Source organism: Podarcis melisellensis, assembly GCF_964234715.1.
Source record: "Podarcis melisellensis genome assembly, chromosome: 9".
Taxonomy (NCBI): domain Eukaryota; kingdom Metazoa; phylum Chordata; class Lepidosauria; order Squamata; family Lacertidae; genus Podarcis; species Podarcis melisellensis.
Window position 1 is genome coordinate 5,409,695 of NC_138541.1, and position 24,691 is coordinate 5,434,385.

At 47.5% G+C, this 24,691-nt stretch overlaps 1 protein-coding gene across 1 annotated transcript in view; it reads left to right on the forward strand.

Moving 5' to 3' along the window:
* The first annotated feature begins 663 nt into the window (after positions 1-663).
* The window catches only part of DDRGK1 (DDRGK domain containing 1), a 37,612-nt gene continuing 13,584 nt past the window's right edge, over positions 664-24,691 (forward strand). Inside the window, exons 1-4 of the mRNA XM_081925328.1 lie at positions 664-812; positions 5,915-6,076; positions 12,070-12,176; positions 15,001-15,102. Of these exons, the coding sequence (XP_081781454.1) occupies positions 725-812; positions 5,915-6,076; positions 12,070-12,176; positions 15,001-15,102 (459 nt within the window). The 5' untranslated portion in view covers positions 664-724. The remainder of the gene's footprint in view (positions 813-5,914; positions 6,077-12,069; positions 12,177-15,000; positions 15,103-24,691) is intronic.

The following is a 24,691-nucleotide window of genomic DNA, read 5'->3' on the forward strand; positions in this document are numbered from 1 at the left end:
CGGTGCAAGGAACAGATTTGCAAAAGACGTTGGTACCCTGAATGGTAAGAATATGCAATTCTGCCCCCACTACCTTTTCTAGCGCACTTGCAAGGACAACCTTTGTCCCCATCAGAGGTCTATGGAGCATCTTTGGTACTGCAGCGACATCTAGTGGCCAGACAAGGAAATTGCAGGAACACTATTATTAATGCCCTCCAGGTGTTTTGGACTACAACTCCCATCAGCCACAGCGTACCTGTAGAGTCAAGACCCAACGCGCCCCACACCCACTCCTCAGCAGGCAGCTACTTAGCCAGCCCCTCGGGTCCATTTTTTTAAAAAAGAACCCTATCTTTAAAAAGCTACAAAAAGCGGCACCGTCACGGAAAGTGCCGGCGCTGGGGTCCATTTAGGCCTTGGCCTGCTTTTCAATCGCAAAGGGAGGGGAAACGTGGCACTTTCCAAGCAGGCATCCTCACTAGGCAGCCATAGCAACTGCCGGGCGGGGTCCTCTCCGGTTGCTAGGCTACGCCGCGGGGGAACGCCCCTTAGCGCTTCAAGCTTCCTCACTCCGGAAAGCTTCGTCGGCGGTTGGCTCTGGAACCGCCCCTCTCTCCGAGCGGTGGGCGTGGCTTGCTTTCCCGAGCCGCGCCGAGCACGTCGCCTCTGCCGGATTGGCCGGGCTCCTCTCGGCGTCGGAGGGAGGGGCGCGGCCAAAAGGGGCGGAGCTTGCGAGGCGAAGATGGACCCGGTGCTTTACGTCTTGGCGGCGGCGCTGCTGGCGGCGCTTCTCGTCTTCGTCAGCCGCGTCAGGGGACAGGCGCGCGCGGGTAGGACGCGGGGGGGGAGAGTTCTCTACCTGGTCCGCAAGGGGGGGGCGCGGAATCTCCCACCTGCTTGGAAAGACGGGGGGGGGAAGGTTGTGGGAAAGAGAAGTCTATGGGGGGGAGTCCTAATACGTATATTATATTATATTATATTATATTATGTTATATTGTATTGTATTATATTATATATTATAGTATTTATTATAATGTAATAATGTAGTATAAAATAATATAGTATAAATAATATCTATAATATTATATTTGACATCTTTAAGAGCTTTGTCCCTTTGGGGTGGGTGTCTAAATAAGACTGCCTCTGAGCATGTGCCGAGTGCCTCTTCCTTTCTTCCCAACCTCATGACTAATACCCATTCCCCAGGCCCAGAGGCTGCTTTTCACTTCCTGGTGCAACCCAGTAAGATGGGTGGCTACGTATTATTATTTTCATTATTATTATTATTATTATTATCATCATCAGTGCTTTTTTCTAAAAATTATATATTTAGAGTTACTTTCATTTTCCTACTCATATTGAAACACTGCCGCTCAATGAGGCCAAACTTAGATTCACAACATGTTTAGGGGGATGTGGACCCCTGCATCCCCCCTCCAGCAAAAAAAAGCACTGATTATTTTTGTTACTATTATTGCTTCTGCTACCGAATGCTGTGTGCTGTATCAATGAGTTTTGTCCTGCATTTCAGGTCTCCTCTCTCTGCCAAGTTAAGGCCATCCTGTTAGTATGCAACAGATTGTAATGGATTGCTTTTTTTCAGCGGCAGATTTTTTAAAAAATAAAATAAAATCGTGCACCACTCGCCCCGCCCTGTCCTGTATTTTGCCAGAACAAAGGTGCCTCATACAGGATGGAGTCGGCCCATTACATTATTATTATTATTATTATTATTATTATTATTTATTATTTATTAAATTTGTATACCACCCATCATCTGAAGATCTCTGTGTGCTTCACAACGTAAAATTACAAGATAACAACAAAATCTGCCTAGTAGTCTGATACCTTATAGGGGTAAGTGCTGTGGTGTCTGCCTAATGTTGGCAGACTGCAGCTTCTGCCATCCCTAGTTGCTAGCCAGGAGCCCCTGGGCTTTGGGAGTCTGGTAGCATCTGGAGAGCGCCACGTTGGCAACAGCGCCTGGATAATGAGCAGGAGTTGTTCCTGGACTTAGCTGGAGAAGCTTGGCTTCTTTGGATAAAGCCTATACTCTACCACTGACTTACGGTCCCATTTTTCTGGCATTGCTGACCTAGGTAGGCTGTGCCAGAATCTGTTTTTTGCACACCCTGTGTCTCTTGCCCCCTGGAAAGAGTGCCTCTAACCATGTGCAGAGTGCCTTTCCTTCATTGCTACCCTGGAGGTAATTTCAGCGTCACATTTTTGAGGAGGCACAAACAAACGAGATGGGGGAACTTTTCCTGGCCCCAGACTTCTGATTGTCGATATTCAGCATTTAAGGAGTGATTCCTTGGCACGTGCAACAACTTTAATCCAGATCAATGCAAAATGTTGGCTGTGGCTGCCACCTCAGTTTTTGCTTGTGCTTGCAGTTACAGTGCCCCCACCGTAGCCTATAAGCGTGCAGTGGATATAATCACAGCTGCATGTCTTACTGTGCTTTAGCTGTGCTGGCAGTGCTCACCAGAAATTAAAAAATAACCACCCTTATTAGATACACACATTCATGCGCTTTGGGTTCTGCTGTATTTGAGAGCACATCAATCAGGTACAGTGGTGCCCCGCAAGACAAACGCCTTGCAAGAAGGAAAACCCGCTAGACGAAAGGGTTTTCCGTTTTGGAGGCGCTTCGCAAAACGAATTTCTTTATGGGCTTGCTTCGCAAGACGAAAATGTCTTGTGAGTTCCTGCGGGTTTTTTCCCTCCCCCCCTTTTCCTAAGCCGCTTATCAGCTGATCCGCTGATAAGCTGCTTAACAGCTGATCACTAAAAGCCGCTAAACAGCTAATAGCGTTAATCCGCTAAGCTGTCAATGGGCTTGCTTCGCAAGACGAAAAAAAGCTATACGAAGAACCTCACGGAACGAATTAATTTCGTCTTGCGAGGCACCACTGTATTTAGATCATCTTCTCCTGTTGTCCCGAGATGAGCCTTTTTAAGCAATTGCACCCTGAACCATAAAGAGGTGCACCATACCAGGCACTCGGTGTTTGAACTCTGTGCACAGAGGCCAGAAGTGACTTCTGGTCATTTCTGCGGGGGTTACTATACGTCTGACATCCTTTCTGCATGGCACTTCAAGGCAGATCATTAATGACGTCTCAGGCATCACCCACGTCAGCAGACTTGACATTTCGCAAGCCGAGGAAGGCTGAGTTGGGTACTGTATTTGAATCTGAGGTGTCGCAGGATGTGGTGCAGCAGGGGGGAAAAGATAACTGCACAATTGCACAACTCTGTGTGTCTTGGACAATTCTGTACTTTCACACAACCCTGACTCTCCATCTTTACACTCTTTACATAGTGCAGGCGGGTCTTATACGATGTGTCTTGGCGGTAGCATCTTCTCTCTCCCCTTTTTGATTTAGCATCAAGGCTGCAGGAGCGTTCAGTAAAACTTTGTGATGGGGGGAGCAGCGGCAAGCCAACAAAGTTTCTATGTTGCTGTTCTTATTTGGATATTTCAATGAAGCACATGCAAAATAAAATTTAAAAAATCATGTGGGTCCTTTATCCACATCCTGGCAGTGTGAAGGACTATTTTCTTAGATAAATAATTTGCACACAGAAATTTCTGTAGTTTTGTCCGAGTTGGAAGTTCACTCTGGGGCTACCATTTTCATTCCATTTTAATATCCAATTCTAGCAGGGGTTTTTTTTTACTATCAGTCCTTTTATAGTGTGCCCAACGGCCAACAAAGCTGAATATTAACTGAACAACAAATTGTAAAACATCAGAAAAAATAGGTAATAAAATTATGTGGGTTTTTTTACAGACAGAATGAATATGCAGCAACTGTACTCCTAATCCTATTATTATTATTATTATTATTATTATTATTATTATTATTATTTCAATACTGCCCTTCATCTGACGATCACAGGGTGGTTTACAATATAAAAACACAAACCATAGTAACAAACCAACAAAATACCCCCACCCACACATTTAATTAAGGCCATATTTAATTAGCCAGAGGCCTGGGAGAAGAGAAATCATTTTGCTGTAGAAACCATTACTTTGCTCAGATGAACTTTGTGTGGCTGATCATTCAGGGCACAAGGAAAAAGACATTTTCCACTTCCTCAGACCCACACAGTCATGGATGTGCTGCAACAGGTTTTCCTGCCGCATGTTTTGAAATAAGCAAAGTAATACATGCTGCTACCTAAAAGAGCCCCCCTCCTGTCCCCTTAATGGGATGCGGGTGGCGCTGTGGGTAAAACCTTAGCGCCTAGGACTTGCCGATCGCATGGTCAGCGGTTCGAATCCCCGCAGCGGGGTGAGCTCCCGTCGTTCGGTCCCAGCTCCTGCCCACCTAGCAGTTCGAAAGCACCCTTAAGTGCAAGTAGATAAATAGGTACCGGTTTATAGCGGGAAGGTAAACGGCGTTTCCGTGCGCTGCTCTGGTGCCGGTTCACCGGAGCAGCGTCGTCACGCTGGCCACGTGACCCGGAAGTGTCTTCGGACGGCGCTGGCTCCCGGCCTCTAGAGTGAGATGAGCGCACAACCCTAGAGTCTGGCAAGACTGGCCCGTACGGGCAGGGGTACCTTTACCTTTACCTCTTCCCTTAAGAACCTTAATTCATGAGTCTAAAAATCACCTGACTGCAGCACTCCTTTATTTATGTATTTATTATTAGTAGTAGTAGTAGTAGGAGTACTTCTCACAAGAGATGAGGCATGCAAGACCCACCTTGCCTTCTGATGGGGCCGGTTCAAAGTGTCTTGTAAATATTACTCCAGCAAGTAGAGGCAGGATTCATTGTGCTGGTTCCATCAGTGCAAGGACGTTTGGCTGCACGCCAGAACTGCACCCCTTTTCTCCCTGTGTGCCCCCAAAATCTGTTTTGGAAGTAAATGGAAGTCCTTGTGCTAACCGAAAAAACACTTTAAATACCACTCTAGGTCTGAAAGCACTGTTGCAATTTGTTCCTTGGGATATCCTGACTTTCTCCAAGAGCATAAAACTCTGAGAAACCTCAGGGCATATTTCAAAATTCCTGGCGGGTGGCACTGTGGGTTAAACCACAGAGCCTAGGACTTGCTGATCAGAAGGTCGGCGGTTCAAATCCCCGCGACGGGGTGAGCTCCTGTTGTTCGGTCTCTGCCCCTGCCAACCTAGCAGTTCGAAAGTACGTCAAAGTGCAAGTAGATAAATAGGTACTGCTCTGGTGGGAAGGTAAACGGCGTTTCTGTTTCTGTGCGCTGCTCTAGTTTGCCAGAAGCGGCTTAGTCATGCTGGCCACATGACCCGGAAGCTGTACGTCGGCTCCCTCGGCCAATAAAGCGAGATGAGCGCCGCAACCCCAGAGTTGGCCACAACTGGACCTAATGGTCAGGGGTCCCTTTACCTTTACTGAATACTTAACATGTCAGCTCTGCCATTGGTTTTCCTGTTTGTAGAGTTGCAACTAGCAGGGGAAATCAGATTTTCAGATGCATCGCCGTCTCGATCTCTGCTAAGCAATGCTTTCTGCGGCATTTGGGTTGCAATCCTGTACAGCAGAAGAGATGAACCTGTTTACCCCCTGACCCGTGAGGTTCGTGGACTCCCAACTCCCATCAGCCCCAGCCAGCAAGGCCAATGGCCTTGATGACGTTGGATGCAGTCGTTCCACAACATCTGGCCGCAGGATTTGCCACACCTGCTACGCACAGTCGTCTGAACGCAGTGGGACTTGCTTCTAAGTAGACCTGCGTAGGATTGAGCTGTGTGTCCTGTGGGTGGTGCCATTGAGCCATGAGTTCAGTACGCATTTAACTCCATGCTTAGGGTGCCCCGTTACATTCTTTTCAAAAGCATTTTGTGCACAAATTCCTTAGTAATAGTACTGAACCAAAAGACTGGGTTCTGAATAATCTAGCTGTGGTGGAGACACAATCAAAGATGTCCCCTTTCTCTAGGTGATGAGGAGCACCAGCAGAATGTGGCGGCCGTTGTGGCAGCTGGCAGGCCTCAACCCCACACCAGTGAGCGGGGAGAGGGGATGCCCCGGCGTCGGAGGAACCTGGGGAACCGGGTGCTGGTTCAGAGACGCTCGCAGCAGGCAGAGGATGCGGCAGAAGGTAACTGATGCAAGCAGCTTCTCCTTGTCAGATTAGTTTTTGGCTGTTTGAAGAGTCTGTTCGACCAATCTCATCCCGCATCCCATCTCCATCCACAGTGGCCCACTAGGACCCATGTTCTCGCTTCACAAATGTCTGTTTATTTCTAGCATTTACAGCCCACTTTTTGAGGATCCAAGACAATGCACCACAGCAGTTAAAAAACACTAAAAGTACAGTGGTACCTCGGGTTGAGTACAGTGGTGCCTCGCAAGACGAAAAGAATCCGTTCCGCGAGTCTCTTCGTCTTGCGGTTTTTTCGTCTTGCGAAGCAAGCCCATTAGCGGATTAGCGCTCTTAGCGGGCTTAGCGGATCAGCTGATAAGCGGCTTAGCGGATCAGCTGATAAGCGGCTTAGCGGATCAGCTGATAAGCGGCTTAGCGGCTTGGGGAATGGGGGGGGGAGGAAAAAAACCCCGCAGGAACTCGCAAGACATTTTCGTCTTGCGAAACAAGCCCATAGGAAATTCGTTTTGCGAAGCACCTCCAAAACGGAAAACCCTTTCGTCTAGCGGGTTTTCCGTCTTGCGAGGCATTTGTCTTGCGGAGCACCACTGTACTTGATTCATTCCGGAGGTCCCAGCAGCTGCATGTGGAGGAGCAGAGACGAGAACCCCGTTCACCAGATTACGAGTCCACTGCTCTTAGCCACTACACCACACCGGCACATACACAAAACCTAAAAGTAGCTTTCCATGAAAGGTTTTAATGACCAAGACTCCTGAAGGTCACAACACAAATTAATCCCCTCCTCCATGAATTGCCGATATGAAAAATAGGCACGCTCGAGTTAACATGGTGGCTGTCATTCAGGGTTGAGACAGAACTATGGCAAATCTAGCTGCTCCTAGAGTCCGACAGCCTTGGTCTAAGACCGAAGTTAGCTGTCCAACTGCTAAGCGCCGCTGCCAATATCCATGGGTGGGTTAGGGTAGCCATTTACGCAATTATGGAATTATGGGGGTTTCAGAACAGATCAAACTACAGTGGTACCTCTGGTTAAGAACTTAATTCGTTCCAGAGGTCCATTCTTAACGTGAAACTGTTCTTAACCTGAAGCACCACATTAGCTAATGGGGCCTCCTGCTACCGCGGCACCACCGGAGCACGATTTCTGTTCTCATCCTGAAGCAAAGTTCTTAACCTGAAGCGCTATTTCTGGGTTAATGGAGTCTGTAACCTGAAGCGTAAGTAACCTGAGGTACCACTGTACAGTGATCCAGATTGGACACTAACTGCAAGTCAAATCGTGACCAAGTGCAAACAAGCAAAGGTCGGAGTACTCAGAGCAGAAATTGCAGCCTCTTTGCTCTTCCCCTTGTGTTGCCATCCTGCTGAGACTAAAGCCATGGTTTGGCTTAGCATGAACATCTAAATGCAGGCTTGTGGTTTGCATGAACCCAAGTTTGGACATAACACTAAGCCCAAACGGTGGCTCAGCTCTGGGTAGCGTGGCAGCGGCTGCGATTTCCACCCTTGCGTCTCCGCATTCTTGGTTGTTCACACTAAACCATGGTTTGGTTTAACATTACGTGCTCACTGTTTTACTATGCGGCCTAGGACCCATGTACCTACAGGACCATCTCTCCTGGTATGCCCCGCGGAGGACCTTAAGGTCCACAAATGACAACATTTTGGAGGTCCCAGGTCACATGGTGATTAGATTGGTCTCAACTCGGGCCAGGGCCTTTTCAGTACTGGCCCCGACTTGGTGGAACGCTCTGTCACAAGAGACTAGGGCCCTGCGGGACTTGACATCTATCCACAGGGCCTCCAAGACAGAGCTGTTCCGCCTGGCCTTTGGATTGGACTCAGTCTGACCCTGATGTTTTCCTCCCCTTATGGTCTTGATCTATCGGCTACTTTTAAAATGAGGCTGCATTTTAAATTGCATTTTAACCTGTATTTTAAATTGTTGTTTTTTTCCTATTATGTTTTTACTGTGATTTTATTGGTGTTAGCCACCCTGAGCTCGGCTCTGGCTGGGGAGGGCGGGGTATAAATAAAATTTATTATTATTATTATTATTACTATGCCAGTAAAATTGCAAACAGCACTAAATCTGGAAAACGAAAGCAGCTGAGCCAGCTGACGAATAGCAGTATTCTAGGAATATCACCTCCAGATTCATGATAGATCATCTAAAAACAGGCAGCTTTCAGATAGCACTGGGGCCATTTTCTGGTTTGGCCACAACTGTGTAGCAGGCTATAATCTATGCCGGAGTTTGCATGTGGGATAGGAAACGGATGGGGAATTTCAGACCTGGGGGACCAAATGTAGCCTTCCATATCTCTGTGTTTTGCTCTTGCAATTCTCCTCAGCCACACCCCCTCACCTGCTTTGCCTCACATCCTCCTTGGGTGGTTTTGCCTGGCTGGAAAGTGCCCTTGAGCCCTGGCCATGCTTCTTGTTTCTCTGGGTGGAAGATAGAGAGGGTACATGGGAAAGTGGGTTCAAAATGGCCTACCGTAGAAAGCTACATTTTAAATTATTATTATTATTATTATTTATTTATACCCCACCCATTTTGCTGGGTTTCCTCAGCCACTCTGGGCGACTTCCAACAGAACACTAAAATACAATAACCTATTAAACATTAAAAGCTTCCCTAAACAAGGCTGTCTTCAGATGTCTTCTAAAAGTTTGGTAATTATTTTTCTCTTTGACATCTGATGGGAGGGCGTTCCACAGGGCGGGTGCCACTACCAAGAAGGCCCTCTGCCTGGTTCCCTGTAACTTGGCTTCTCACAGTGAGGGAACCACCAGAAGGCCCTCAGCGCTGGTCCTCAGCGCCTGGGCAGAATGTTGGAGGTGGAGACGCTCCTTCAGGTATACTGGACCGAGGCCGTTTAGGGCTTTAAAGGCACATATTCCTTCCTTCACCCTGCCTTGTGGCCCCTGGAAGTGTTCCTCCAATGGAATTGCGGCCCTCGGGCTGGAAAAAAAGATTTCCCTGCTCCAGAGATGGGAGATGGTGGCTCCCAGCATATACATAAAGTCAGTGAGAGAAGTTCCTAGGTGAGAGAGCCATGGGTTAAGGTAGATCAGGAGCCATAGGTTATGTTGGTAATTCCACACTGAGAAGTCCTTGCCACTGCTGCCAGCTTGCCACACAGCCCGGAACAATTCTGTTGGTGGGAACTTGCACAACCGCTGGAACGGAAGGTGCTTTGTTTGCTGTGAAATTGGTAGCACATAAAAAGCGTGCGAGGCTGCCTCCCCTCTTTGAAAGGGGTCTGTGCTTTTCCACTTTGAAAGTGGCAGAGCCTCGCCTTTGATCTGCACGAACCGTGCGCCTGCTGAATTCACGATTGCGTTTTAGCGGCGCCCAGATGGTAAATTGACAGCTCTGAACTTTTCAACTTGGGGTGGGTCTCTTTGAAGTGCGAAGGCATTTCAAAAAGAGTGAAATAAGAAAAAAGCGCTTTTGATGTTTTCAGGCCAGGCTGCTTATAATTTCTGTCAAATTACCAAACCCATTGAAGTAATCTCGGAGGTACGGCACTGCTTGTGTTGAATCTTTCAGTTCAGCGAAGGAGTTCACCATCAGGGACTGAGTCGAGGCTGCATTAGGCTTGAGTCACTTGCCCGCTGACCAGGCCAATGCCATAAGTTGGCTCCCTACTTTTTGACCATGGCTGCTTGATATTGCCAGATACATCGCAACATAAAAAATATTTTGACCTAGTTCATAAGGAACAGTTGTTTAGGGAAGTTTTTAATCTTTGGAATTTTATTCTGTCTTCAGTGTTCTGTTGGGAGCCGTCCAGAGTGGCTGAGGAAACCCAGCCAGATGGGCGGGTTATAAATAATAAAATTATTATTAATATTATTATTATGCACGTATGGGAAACCTGTGTCTCTCGTGATATTTTTGGAGTGCAGTTTCCATCATCCTTGGTCATTGACCATGCCTGCTGGGGAATCTACAACATCTGGAAGTTCACTTCCCCACCTGTAGTTTCGTGCTACATACCGTATTTTTCGCTCTATAAGACGCACCAGACCACAAGACGCACCTAGGTTTTGGAGGAGGAAAACAAGAAAAAAAATATTCTGAATCTCAGAAGCCAGAAGAGCAAGAGGGATCGCTGCGCAGTGAAAGCAGCCATCCCTCTTGCTGTTCTGGCTTCTGGGATAGCTGCGCAGCCTGCATTCGCTCCATAAGACGCACACACATTTCCCCTTACTTTTTAGGAGGGAAAAAGTGAGTGTTATAGAGCAAAAAATGTAATTACCTTTGGGCTTGTACGCTCCTCCCTTACGGTTGCAACAAGGAGATTGGAAGCTTCCCACCACCCCGTCCCCTGGCAGCAGCTTGTCAGACTTTGTATCTTGCCTAAACCATGGTTTACAGCTGGATAAACCTTGGTTAAAAATAACTTCAGATCCTGGTTCGGATGTAGCAAACTTTGGTTAGTTGAAAATGGAAGCAAGCGCTTCCATCCTCCTCATCGTCGCAAGAGTCAGGATCACACCTGGATGAACCCTTCATTCAGGAGCAAATACACAAACACACATACACTAAGCCACAAATTTCCCTAGTGTCAGCAGCTTGTCAAACCTTGACCCTTGCCTAAACCATGGTTTACAGCTGGATAAACCATAGTTTAACTTCAGATCCTGGTTCGGATATAGCAAACGTTGGTCAGTTGAAAATGGAAGCAGGCGCTTCCATCCTCCTCCTCGCAACTGTTCTGTGGGAGGAGAGGACAGAGAAGGCTTGTGGATGTTAAACCACAGTTTAGTGTTACACCAAGATCTCATCTGGGAGTAAGTGGTAGCCTAACTTTTTGATTGTGTTATGGGGTCATCTGATGAGAGTGGCAACAGTAAGAGGGAGAGTCCCTCACACACGGACCCTGCAAGAGTCAGGATCACACTTGAATGCACCCTTCGTGCAGGAGCAAATACACACACACCCCAACACACACACACACACACACACACACACACTTAAGCCACACATTGCCTTAGGGTCTCCTTTGGCCCTGTGTTGCAGCTACCAGAATCTCTGAACAGAAACAAGAACACAGAACCAGGCTCATTGGACGCCAGTAGTCGTCGCAACAGGGCAGGTTTCCTATAGTGATGTGGGCATATTTCAGAACTGGGGGTTCAGAATATGAACCCCTCTAGTTGGAGAAGCCACAACCTGTTCTGAACCGGGTTCAGACTCCTCCCAATGCAGCCAGCCTTCTTTTCCAGCCCTCCCACTCCACAGCCAGCTCACAACTGATAAGGAGTAAAGTTTATTAGTTAAACCTTGGTGTCCTCTTCCCAATTGCCAAGTATGTTCAAGAGTTATCGTTTCTTGGCGTCCTTAATCTTTGCCTCCTCATTCAGGTCATTCTCTCTGTCCATCATCTGATTAGGGTTGGGTGATACATCAATATCCAAAACCAGTTTGAAGTCCATATTGTGATAGGGGTTTCATCATTTCTGACCCTGCCATATATCGCAAATCATGATGTGCATGTGTGCACTATGCAGAAATCATGGTGCAGGGAAAACCATGAAGCTGGCCAAGGCCTCTGCATAGCCCAATCCTTATTTTAGACATTATGCCATATTGTTATTTTTTGCAATGTTTAGCTGGTGATACATCATGATGTCAAAAACCAGGTATCGCCCAGCCCTAACGCCAAATTTTTTTGTGTTAAGATAGATTCCCCTCCAACTGACTCAAAAGGTTCTCTCAGGAGCCGGCAATAAATATTCAGCGAAACAGATGAACAATTTATAACTATCCTATATAAATAGCCTAAAATCAGAATCTTTCGTGCACGAATATCATCACGTCCCAGCCCCCAGGGAAGACTTAAGAAGTTTCCTGAAAGACAGGTAGAAGCCAACCAAGTTGGCCCCCTGTTGTGCGATCCCTTTGATAATGGGCTCTCTCTCGTTACTTTTTCATTTTCTCTTCTTAATCATTTAATATCCTTATGCAGAGGAGAACGATGGAGCCGAAGCGGCTGAATCTCAGTTTTCTGGGAAGGTTGGAGCAAAGAAACAGCGGAAGCTAGAGGAGAAGCAAGCCAGGAAGGCTCAGCGGGAGGTGAGTGTTCTCCAGAGTTTGCAAAGTAGGGATAAGGAACTTCAGGCTTGCAGGCCAATCGCAGCCCTGCAGGATTCCCCCTTCATGGACCTACCGTATTTTTCGCTCTATAGGACGCACCAGACAATAGGACGCACCTTGTTTTAGAGGGGGGAAAACAAGAAAAAAAATTCTCCCCCTCTTTGCCCAGCGCCCCTTCAGCAAAGCGGCAGGAGGCGTTGCGCAGAGAGGGGGAGAATTTTGCCGCTTTTGTTTTCCCCCTCTAAAACAAGGTGCCGTTTAAGGTGCATGCAGTCACCTTCAGCTCTCGCTCTCCAGGCTTCAGGTTCCTTTCGACCTGCTCTTTGGGGCTGGCAGGCGGAAGCCCACCACCAGCCCCAAAGAGCAAGTCGGGGAGAAGCGGAAAGGCGCAGCGGAGAGGCTCCTGCCATAGTCGCGCGTCACCTCTCCAGCTGGGAGAGGGTCGCGGGGCTATGGCTTCCTATAGAGTGAAAAATACGGTAGTTTGCTTGACTCCCTCCAAGGCATACACCTCACAAGCCTTTATTTGCACCCCAACTGCTTTTGCCTGGCTGGAATGTGATACTTGTCTGGATGGGGGATAGAGAGAGGTTTGTGAGTGTGTTTCGTTTCGTTTCATTTATTATTATTATTTTGAAATAAATAAATTTTATTTGTTTTTCCAAAATATAAGCATACAACACGAAACAATACAAAATCCAAATATCGATATTGCTCTGAATCTCCTGACTTTCCCCCAAACCTTCCATGGGTCCTATTGATTCTATTTTCAACTGCATATCAGTACTTCTCCAAGTTTTCATCTTCCTAGATTATACGTTCTATTGCATTACAAGTGTATTTAAAATCCTGCTAATGTTTTGACCTGTTTACAATGATTCTGTATATACATTATAAACATTTCCCATTCTTTTTTAAATTTCTTGTCTTCTTGATCCCTGAGCTTCCCAGTTAATTTTGCCATTTTGGCATAGTCCATCAACTTTATTTGCCATTCCACTCTGGTCAAGGTTGTCTCTTCTTACCATCTCTGGGCTAGTAACTTCAACAACAACTTCTCCTTCTTCTTCTTCTTCTTCTTCTTCTTCTTCTTCTTCTTCTTCTTCTTCTTCTTCTTACTGAATTTTTCGCTCTATAAGACGCACCAGACCAAAAGACGCACCTAGTTTTTGGAGGAGGAAAACAAGAAAAAAATTATTCTGAATCTCAGAAGCCAGAACAGCAAGAGGGATCGCTGCGCAGTGAAAGCAGTGGTCCCTCTTGCTGTTCTGGCTTCTGGGATAGCTGTGCAGCCTGCATTCGCTCCATAAGACACACACACATTTCCCCTTATGTTTTAGGAGGGAAAAAGTGAGTCTTATAGAGCAAAAAATACGGTATATACTGCCCATCTGATTGAGTTGCCCCAGCAACTCTGGGCTGCTTCCAGCAAAATATGAAAGCACAATAAAAAAATTAAACCTGGAAAACTTCCCCGTACAGGCCTGCCTTTAGATGCATTTATTTCTATGTCGCTTTTCACTCAACACGAGTCACAAAGTGTGTCGCAAAAGATGAATAACAATAGCCTAATAGGACACCACAGTTTCAACATGTCATCTAGAATTATTAACAAATCCTCAGTTAAACCATTACGGGACATCACTAAAACAATCACTTTATCTAAAATGCCATTAACAAGACAACTGAAAAAAAGAAGCACAACCACAGAAAAGTCGTATTCTAAGTCTTGCAAAGCATCACAGCACAAATAACCCATGAAACAATGGTTGCAGCATTAGCAAACTAGCAACCAAAAACGAACGAAGCGCTGCTGAATTCACATTCTCCCCACCTCCATGTCTCATAGTCTTCCACTCGGTTCATAAAAGACAGGCATAAGGCCCATGGCAGCAACTCTGTTCTGCAAGGCGGGTGGGAAAAGCCCTTGTCTGACGGTCAGACCATGTCTCATTTCCCCTGGAAATGAAAGGAAATGAGTGTGTGCAGAAATTAGCCCGGGTTACAATGGTAAAAAAACTGCCTTTGGGCCAGCGACAGTCTTTCAGCCTCGCCTGCCTTGTTGTGAGAATGAAATGGGGAGGAAGGGAACCGTGTGCACCAACTTTGAGCTCCTTGGAGGAAAATTGGGATATAAATGCAAAAAATAAAATTAAATGAACAAAGAGGGGGCAGAGGTACTTTGCCAAGGGGACGGGGCCACGACTGAGAAGGCCCCGGGTGGGCCAACACCTAGGCAGCACAAAGAGTTGGCTCCACTAAGAGCTTTCTGATTACAAGAACCAACTGAGAAGGTTGATCTGGGGGGAGATGATCTTCTGGTCAAGGTTCGAGAAGCAAGGGCTGGGTGTGGACCCCCAGTCCTTCTCCCCTGGCCCTTGAAAGCCACACACACACAAACACATCACAAGCTCTGCTCGTCTCACCAAGTGGTTTTGGAATGTGTCCTTGGACTCTGGCCGTGTCTCTTGCTGGGATGGAGGTTGGAAGAGGGTGTGTGAGTGTGCCTACAGACTAGCCTTCTGCACAAAGGTCACATTTACGTTTGTGGCCCCGCCTCCTTTTGCCTCTGGCCCCGCCCACCGATGGAATGCGGCCCTTGGGAGGTTGCTCAGAAGGGAATCTGGCCCCTGGACTGAGAAAGGTTCCCTCCCCACTCCTGTCTGATGTACTTGGGTCACATGCCCTACATACGTATGTGTGTACGTGTGTTAGGTGGTTAGGTAGCAGGTAGGTGGACTTAGCCTGCAAACCTGCCAGAGAATAACACTCGCTTTTTCTCCCTGCTCCCCAATTTCCAAAGGCCGAAGATGCGGAACGGGAGGAACGGAAGAAGCTCGAGCAGAAGAGAGAGGAGGAGCGGCGCAAAGAGGACGAGCGACTGCGCTTGGAGGAGGAAAAGCAGGTAGGGGCGAAAGGATTGGGATTTGAGACGGGTGTGCCCTGAATTCAGAAACGTCCTGTGTGGGGACCTGATGCAAAGACATCAGAAAATAAACCACCAGGGAGGAGGCTGGTTGGGACATGCCACCAGGAGCTTTCCGGAGAAAGGGCAAAAATATAAATATACAATGCATCTTACACAGGGGTTCAGTTCCAAGGGTTCCATGTATCCGTGGAAATTGTGTAGTCCCAAACCCTTGGCTAGCAGGCGAAGGGGAGAGAGAGAAAGAATGCTCCGTACTGCTGGCACAAAGCTTTTGAGCTCTCTGCCTTACTTGTGGGCCGATCGGCAGGGAGACCTGCTCAGCATGCTGGCTCCTGAAGGCCAGGGACGCTCACGCAAGATCTCGTGAGAATTCAGATGGCCTCACAAGAGCATCCTAGAGCTGTCGGGCTGAACCTTTAAGCTATTCCCCTTGTGCACTTTCAGCTGCACATGGTTGAATTCACGCACCTAAGATGTGATTTGTTATGTGCCGGCGTGGTTGCTCGAGAGCAAACAGGCAAGGCTCCCACCGGTCTTTTCCAAGCTTTATTATCTGTACAAAAACATTTACAGTGGTACCTCGGGTTACATACGCTTCAGGTTACAGACTCCACTAATCCAGAAATATTACCTCGGGTTAAGAACTTTGCTTCAGGATGAGAACAGAAATGGTCTCCCGCGGCACGGCGGCAGAAGGAGGCCCCATTAGCTAAAGTGGTGCTTCAGGTTAAGAACAGTTTCAGGTTAAGAATGGACCTCCAGAACGAATTAAGTACTTAACCTGAGCTACCACTGTACAGTGCAGAGCGTCTCAAGTCCATATCTGCTCAGTCGCTAGCAGAATCTGGGAGTGGGCAGTCCTTAAACTTTCCCCAGCATAACAGTCTTTTGACCCCCATTCTTCTCCTCCCCTCTCTGCGCGCAAACCGACTGCGCAAAGAGGGCGTTGGCAAAGGGGACTTGCCTCTCCCCCACTTTGCTCAGGCTCGGTGTTTCGGCTCTCTAGCATCTTCCGATCCCTGCATCCCTTCCCCACTGGAGGCGGGGCTTCCCTCCTCGCCAGAGGAAGAACTGCTTCGCAAGATCTTCGGAGGCTCCCTGTAACACAACTGCCCTTCCACCTCTCGCCTCTGAGCTGATGGCAGTTCCCTGACATGATTGTACTGCGATATGTGTCATAATTTCAATTGGTGATTGTCCCCAACTTGGATGGCTTCGAAAGAGGATTGGACAAATGATGGTGATGATGTGCCACCCTTCATCGTAAGATTTCAGGGCAGCTCACAAGATAAAAATACACGGTAAAAGCACAAGTAAATAGTTAAAACAGAAACAACAAAACAGTACCCCCTCCCAAAAACACATTTAAAAGGCAGTAGACTGGTGACTGGGGCGGCCGCTGAGACCATATAACACCGGTCTTGAAAGACCTACATTGGCTCCCAGTACGTTTCCGAGCACAATTCAAAGTGTTGGTGCTGACCTTTAAAGCCCTAAACGGCCTCGATCCAGTATACCTGAAGGAGCGTCTCCACCCCCATCATTCTGCCCGGACGCTGAGGTCCAGTGCCGAGGGCCTTCTGGCGGTTCCCTCATTGCGAGAAGCAAAGCTACAGGGAACCAGGCAGAGGGCCTTCTCGGTAGTGGCGCCCGCCCTGTGGCATTCAGAAGACATCTTAAGGCAGCCCTGTTCAGGGAAGTTTTTAACGTGTGATATTTTACTGTATTTTTGGTTTCTATGGAAGCCGCCCAGAGTGGCTGGGGAGGCCCACCCAGATGGGCGGGGTATAAATAATAAATTATTATTATTATTATTATTATTATTATTAATCAGTCCAAGGCCTGGTTAAAGAGGAACACTTTCGCCTGGCACCTAAATGAAGGCGCCAGGCGAGCCTCCCTGGGGAGAGCATTCCACAAACAGGGAGCCACTGCAAAAAAGGCCCCGTTCTCATGTTGCCACCCTCCTGACCTCTCACGGAGGAGGCACACGGAGAAGGGACTCAGAGGATGAACACAGAGTCTGGGTCGGATGCTAGCTACTAGTTCCAATGGCTATGTTCTGCCACTTCTCTGGAGCACCTACAAAAGTGGAAGACACAGTAGCAGGGAAAGCTCTGTTGCACCCGGGTCCTGTTTGTGGGCCTTCTCGCAGGGATCTGGCTGTCGATCGTAGGACCAAGAGTTTGGACTACGTAGAACACCATTGTCCTGGTCCAGGTCCCAGTCGCTCCTTCAGAAATTTTGTATACTTGCAGCCTGACCGGTACTTGATAAGTTGGGAGACACTAAAAAAGGGTTGCTGTTGTTGTTGTTCTTTGTACAACACCTTAAGTTTTTTTTTAGGTGCTTGATTGAAAAGCAACACGCAGGCTCACAATCTTAATAGAAATGACGCACAAGATAAAAGGGATGGGGGGGAGAGAGAGAGAGCGCAGGAGCATATTCAGGGCACCGTTTCTTCATCAAGTTACATAAATGCATGAAGTTAGGGAGGTTTCGTAATACCCTCAAAATGCTTCGTGTCTGCAACCCTGCAAAAGAAGATCCTTCTTACTCTCACGTCGTAAATGGGGGTGGGGGGAAGCTGAGAAAGAGTGGGTTGTGTGAAATTGTCTGGCGGGTTTATGAGCGAGGTGCGATTGCATTGGGCACTTCCTGCTCTCAGCTCAGTCTTCGCCTCTGTGCCGCAAGACACCTTAAATTTCATGGGTGGGTGTCTGGGCACCCACCCACATACATATTATACAGTTGTACCTTGAATCCTGAACACCCTGCAATGTTTTGGCTCCTAAATGCCGCAAACCCGGAAGTGATTGTTCCGGTTAGCGAACGTTCTTTTGGAACCCGAACGTCCGAAGGGGCTTCTGCAGCTTCTGATTGGCTGCAGGAGCTTCAATCAGAAGCCACGATTTGGTTTTCAAACGTTTTGGAAGTCGAATGGACTTCCGGAATGGATTCCGTTCGATTTCCAAGGTACGACTGTATGTGTTTATACATACAGTGGTACCTCAGGTTACATACACTTCAGGTTACAGACTCCGCTAACCCAGAAATAGTGCTTCAGGTTAAGAACTTTGCTTCAGGATAAGAACAGAAATCGGGCTCCGGCGGCACAGCAGCAGCGAGAGGCCCCATTAGCTAAAGTGGTGGAACAGTTTCAGGTGAAGTACGGACCTCCGGAACGAATTAAGTACTTACCCTGAGGTACCACTGTGTAACCTGAGGTACACACACACACACATAGAGAGAGAGAGAGAAAACGAGAATTGCATAGACGTTGAGTAATGCCAAGCAGTATTGGCACAGGAAATTTGGGCACTTAAGGCTTGCACAGAGCTGAGAAACACACAGGAGTAAGGCTTTTGTTCTAGTTAGTATTGTCTGCACGGACTGGCAGCAGCTCTCCACGGTTTCAGGTAAGGGTCTTCCAGCCCCACCTTCAGACGTTGGGGGGTTGAACTTAGGACCTTCTGCATGCCTATGGATTCTTTGCCACTGAGCTACAGATCTCCCCCCTACACCCCTTGTTCTTCTCGTCCCGCACGGGCAGGGAGTCTTCACCCTTAGTCTCTCAACTCCACCTCCGGCGAGACAGCAGCTGCAGCACCAGCCTTATTTCATGGATTCAGTATATATTTTGTTGTTGTTGTTGTTTAGTCGTTTAGTCGTGTCTGACTCTTCGTGACCCCATGGACCAGAGCACGCCAGGCACTCCTGTCTTCCACTCCCTCCCACAGTTTGGTCAAGCTCATGCTGGTAGCTTCGAGAACACTGCCTAACCATCTCATCCTCCGTCATCCCCTTCTCCTTCTGCCCTCCATCTTTCCCAACATCAGGGTCTTTTCCAGGGAGTCTTCTCTTCTCATGAGGTGGCCAAAGTCTTTGAGCCTCAGCTTCAGGATCTGTCCTTCCAGTGAGCACTCAGGGCTGATTTCCTTCAGAATGGATCGGTTTGATCTCCTTGCAGTCCATGGGACTCTCAAGAGTCTCCTCCAGCACCATAATTCAAAAGCATAAATTCTTCAGCAATCAGCCTTCTTTATGATCCAGCTCTCACTTCCATACATCACTACTGGGAAAACCATAGCTTTAACTATATGGACCTTTGTTGGCAAGGTGATGTCTCTGCTTTTTAAGATTCTGTCTAGGTTTGTCATCGCTTTTCACCCAAGAAGCAGGCGTCTTTTAATTTTGTGGCTGCTGTCACTATCTGCAGTGATCATGGAGCCCAAGAAAGTAAAATCTCTCACTGCCTCCATTTCTTCCCCTTCTATTTGCCAGGAGGTGATGGGATCAGTGGCCATGATCTTCGTCTTTTTGATGTTGAGCTTCAGACCATATTTTGCGCTCTCCACTTTCACCCTCAATAAAAGGTTCTTGAATTCCTCCTCACTTTCTGCCATCAAGGTTGTCTCATCAGTATATTTTACAGGACAGCAAATTGTGTACAAGATTGTGCCCTCGGTGCAAGTGTGCATGAACACATGGGATCAGGCAGACGGCTCTTCAAAGCCAGTGGTGGCCAAGCTGACACTTGCCCAATGTTGTTAGACTACAACTTCCATCATCCCTGACCTCTGCCCAATCTGGGTGGGACTGGTGGGAGTTCCTGCTGCCTTCTTGTGCTCTCTAAGCCCAGTGGTGTCTGTTAGTGAAGCAGTATAGAAGTGATCCAAATAAATAAAGATTGCATCAACCTGGGACATTCTGCGAGCAAAACCTGGCGACTTAACGGATAAGTCAGCGGGGTGCAAATCGCATAAGGAATGAAGAGATAACTCGATCTGTTTGCAACTGGTAATAAGGTGCAGAAAACTTACATGCAGAAAACCGGTTTGCTTTGCCTGAGTTTCCACAGGAGATCACAGGAATCTCTCGCTTCAAACTGAGCTTTGCATTGCTTATTCTCAGACTATTTTCTTAACTTCCTCAAAGCAGGGGGGAAATCCCCTGTTACCAAGCAAAACTAAAGCATTTCCATGTTCTTCTTTCTTTGCTCACGTTTGCAAAAGCCTTTAACGAACAGTTGTCTGTTTGCAATGCAAAATTTAGATTCCTTGCTGATTCCAAAATAGAGAAGGGAGAGCCTAGCCAATAGAAGCGTCAAAGAGAAGTTTTGGTTTTCATACGTTGGTTGAGCTTGCTTAACCGTTCGAAACTTGTTTCTTGCTTTAAAAATAAATAAATTGGGCCAGTGGTTCCCAAACTTCACTCTCCTCTTCCCACCACAAACCACCTGAAAAGAGTCCTGCCTGTTGTAGCAATTTTAATGCCCTGTTTTTAACTGCAAATTTATTGCTTCTTCTTTTATTCCTCTATATTGGTTTTATCATATGGCAATTTGAATTCCACTGAAACATAGTGGTTCTGGGTAAAGGAAAGTATAGTGTGGGAGGTGGGGGTCTCCATTGGGGAGAGGAATTGGGGTCGTCCTATCTGCCTGTCCTCCAGTCTACGACTGCCTCTTATGAACACCAGGTCGGTCTTGAATAAGACCTCCCTTATCCATAATTTGGTTGTGGATGAGGAGGCTGCCCTGGTCTGTATTACCAAGACCTGGGTGGGTGAGCAGGGAAGAATTGGTATTGCCCAGCTATGCCCAACTGGGTGCTCTGTCCAGCATCAGAACAGACTTGAGGGAGTTTTTGTGATCTACAGAAATCCTCTGTCTCTCTCTCTCTTTCCAGGATTCCTGTCCACTTCCTGTTGCATTTGGCGTAGGGTAATTGGGACAGATTAGGGATTCTGCTGGTTTGCCTCCTGCCCCTCTGCCCAGCAGTCTCCCTTCCTGAGCTGACAGAGATGGTGTTGAGGACTCCCAGTGTTGGTTCTTAGGGGCTTCAGTGTCCATGCCAAGATGGTGGTCCCAACATGTCATTGGCCTGACTCCTGTGGCAGGCCACACTCTGGATCTCAAGATTATTCAGAAGATAATCTGAGAGTGGGAGGTGGGGTAGGGGTTGCATCAGTCACTTGTCATAGTTGGATCACTTCCTGGTGAGATTTAGGCATTCAGATCGGCCTAGGACCCACGTACCTACGGGACCGCCTCTCCCAGTGTGCCCTACAGAGAACCTTAAGGTCCACAAATGACAACACTTTGGAGGTCCCAATTTGCAAGGTGGTTAGATTGGTCTCAACTAGCGCCAGGGCCTTTTCAGTACTGGCCCCGACTTGGTGGAACGCTCTGTCACAAGAGACTAGGGCCCTGTGGGATTGATATCTTTCTGCAGGGCCTGCAAGACAGAGCTGTTCCGCCGGGCCTTTGGTTTAGACTCAGTCTGACCCTTATGTTTCCCTCCCCTTATGGTTTTGATCTATGGGCTACTTTTAAAATGAGGCTGCATTTTAACCTGTATTTTAAATTGGGGTTTTTTCCCCTATTATGTTTTTGCTGTAATTTTACTGGTGTTAGCTGCCCTGAGCCCGGCTCTGGCCAGGGAGGGCGGTGTATAAATAAAATTTATTATTATTTATTATTTATTATTTATTATTATATGGCCCACCCTCAGAGGTTGATGGATCCAGCTGACTTACAGGCAGCTTGGGCTACTGATACAATCACCCCAAGTGTCCTCTCCTGCTTCATAGGGCCCACCTGGGTAAAGGTAAAGGACCCCTGGACGTTTAAGTCCAGTCAAGGCGACTGGGGTTACGGTGCTCATCTTGCTTTCAGGCCAAGGGAGCCAGCATTTGTCCACAGACAGCTTTCCGGGTCATGCAGCCAGCATGACTAAATCACTTCTAGTGCAACAGAACACCGTGACAGAAACCAGAGCACACAGAAACGTCGTTTACCTTCCCACCCCAGCGGTACCTATTTATCTACTTGCACTGGTGTGCTTTTGAAATGCTAGGTTGGTAGGAGCTGGGACGGAGCAACGGGAGCTCACTCCATTGCGGGGATTTGAACCGCCGACCTTCTGATTGGCAAGCCCAAGAAGCTAAGTTGTTTAGACCACAGCGCCTTAGCATGTACTGGAGCTCAGGGCAATGAAACAAGCCGGGAGACAGCTTGAACACAATTGCAGAAAAACTAGACAAATGCAGTCAAACGCTGGGGAGTGCTCAATATCGCGCCTACTGGCAGCGAAGGCAATGCAACAAAGAAATGCCACTTAGCAGAAATTTTCTGGGTGGCATGGGCCCTTTTGCCCACAGTTATCAACGGGGGCTTCTTTGCAAAGCATTCTAGAGATTAAATCACTTGGCTCCACCAAGACCTTGAGTCTACTGTTGCAGCAGATGAATCTCAAGAGGTGTCCATAGTTCTGCCTAGTTCCATTGTGTTGATTAAGTTTCAGTTAGCATGGCTCAAGGGCATGAACAGGAGGGCATGGTTCGGACTGGGCAGCAATCTGTGCCCTCTGCCCTCGTGGCTGATAAAAACTAGCAGGGAGTAATTATTTTGCATTCATTTTCTAGCCTGGGCTTCCATTATTCTTGCATTTTCTTGGTCAGACTATTAGAGGGGAAGGGGAGCACTGATTTTGAGCATTCATACACACTCTCACGCAGTCTTTTCCACAAGTCTTTTCTGGCATTTGAAAAAACCAAAATGTATATTTTTAAATTGCTCTGTTTCCTCTCAAAATCCCCAGTGGCCCCGATAGATGCTTCCACCCCACAACCGCCCGTTGCTTCAGCATGCAGCAGCCCTGGGAATTTCCCTTTCGCCCATGGAGTTTTCTTGTTGGAGGAAATGGTTTACCACAGACACCTGATCAGCGAGAGCAAATATCTCACGTTGCAGAGCTTCAGCTCCTTGCGAAGTGCTGCTGCCGAAAAGCCTCCCTTGTGTTATACACACTCCCCGGGTTTTGTTTTTTTACATGCAAACCCAATTTTATATCAATAACATTTGAATGCAGCTTATTGGTTTGAAAGGAGAATAAAGGGTCTTAACGAATTATGCAGGCATCCCCTCAATATACTGGCCTGGCTCTTCTGTTTTAATTGCCACCTACATTTAAACCACAGAGCCTAGGGCTTGCTGATCAGAAGGTTGGCGGTTCGAATCCCCGCGAAGGGGTGAGCTCTTGTTGCTCGGTCCCTGCTCCTGCCAACCTAGCAGTTCAAAAGCCTGTCAAAGTGCAAGTAGATAAATAGGTACCACTCTGGCGGGAAGGTAAATGGCATTTCCGTGCGCTGCTCTGGTTCGCCAGAAGCGGTTTAGTCATGTTGGCCACATGACTCGGAAGCTGTACGCCAGCTCCCTCGGCTAATAAAGCGAGATGAGCATCACAACCCCAGATTCGTCTGCGACTGGACTTAACGGTTAGGGATCCCTTTACCTTTACATTTAATTGTAGGGATGGGAAACTTGCTGTGGCCCTAAGGTAGTGTTAGAAGCCAACTCCCATCAGCGCCAGCCAGCATGGCCAATGGATCTTGTCAGGGATGGTGGGTGTCGGAGTATGGAAGCAACTGCAGTGCCGCAAGTTCTCCATCTTTTGTCTGTTGCAGTGGGATTCACTGCATGTTTTAATTGCGGGTGCTTAAATGTTTGTGTAACTGGTTTTTACAGCTTGCAATCTGTTTAGAAACCTGTTTTGGCATGTTAAGCAGTAAGTTGTCCACAAATGACAACATTTTGGAGGTCCCAGGTCACACGGAGGTTAGATTGGTCTCAACTAGGGCCAGGGCCTTTTCAGTACTGGCCCCAACTTGGTGGAACGCTCTGTCACAAGAGACCAGGGCCCTGCGGGACTTGACATCTTTCCGCAGGGCCTGCAAGACAGAGCTGTTCCGCCTGGCCTTTGGTTTGGACTCAGTCTGACCCTTATGTTTCCCTCCCCTTATGGTTTTGATCTGTGGGCTATTATTAAAATGAGGCTGCATTTTAAATTGCATTTTAACCTGTATTTTAAATTGGGTTTTCCCCCTATTATGTTTTTACTGTAATTTTACTGGTGTTAGCCGCCCTGAGCCCGGCTCTGGCCGGGGAGGGCAGGGTATAAATATTTATTATTATTATTATTATTATTATTATTATTATTAAATAATTTTCTCATGTTCCCCCACGAAGAGGGAAACCAAGATGATCCAGGGTCTGGAAACCAAGCCTTATGAGGAACAGTTGAGGGAGTTGGGTCTGTTTAGCCTGGAAAAGAGGAGACAGAGGAGATACGATAGCCATCTTCAAATATCTCAGGGGCTGTCAAATGGAAGAGGGAACAAGCTTGCTTTCTGTTGCTCTGGAGAGTTGGGCTCGAACCGATGGCTTAAATCCAAAGAAAGGAGATTCCCACTAAACATCAGGTAGAACTTTCTGATGGTAAGAGCTGTTTGACAGTGGAAGGGTCTCCCTTGGGACGTGGTGGACTCGCCTTCATGGGGGGCTTTTAAGATGAGGTTGGATGGCCATCTGTCATGGATGTTTTAGCTGAGATTCCTGCATTGCAGGGGCTGTACTATATGATCCTTGGGATCCCTTCCAACTCGACAATTCTATGATTTTAGAGCTTGGTATTTGAACAGAGGTTGCATCTTTGTGGATTTCAGAAATTAACTTGCACCTTTGCACCAAATCGTGGTCAAATCTGATAACTGGGGGGGTGGA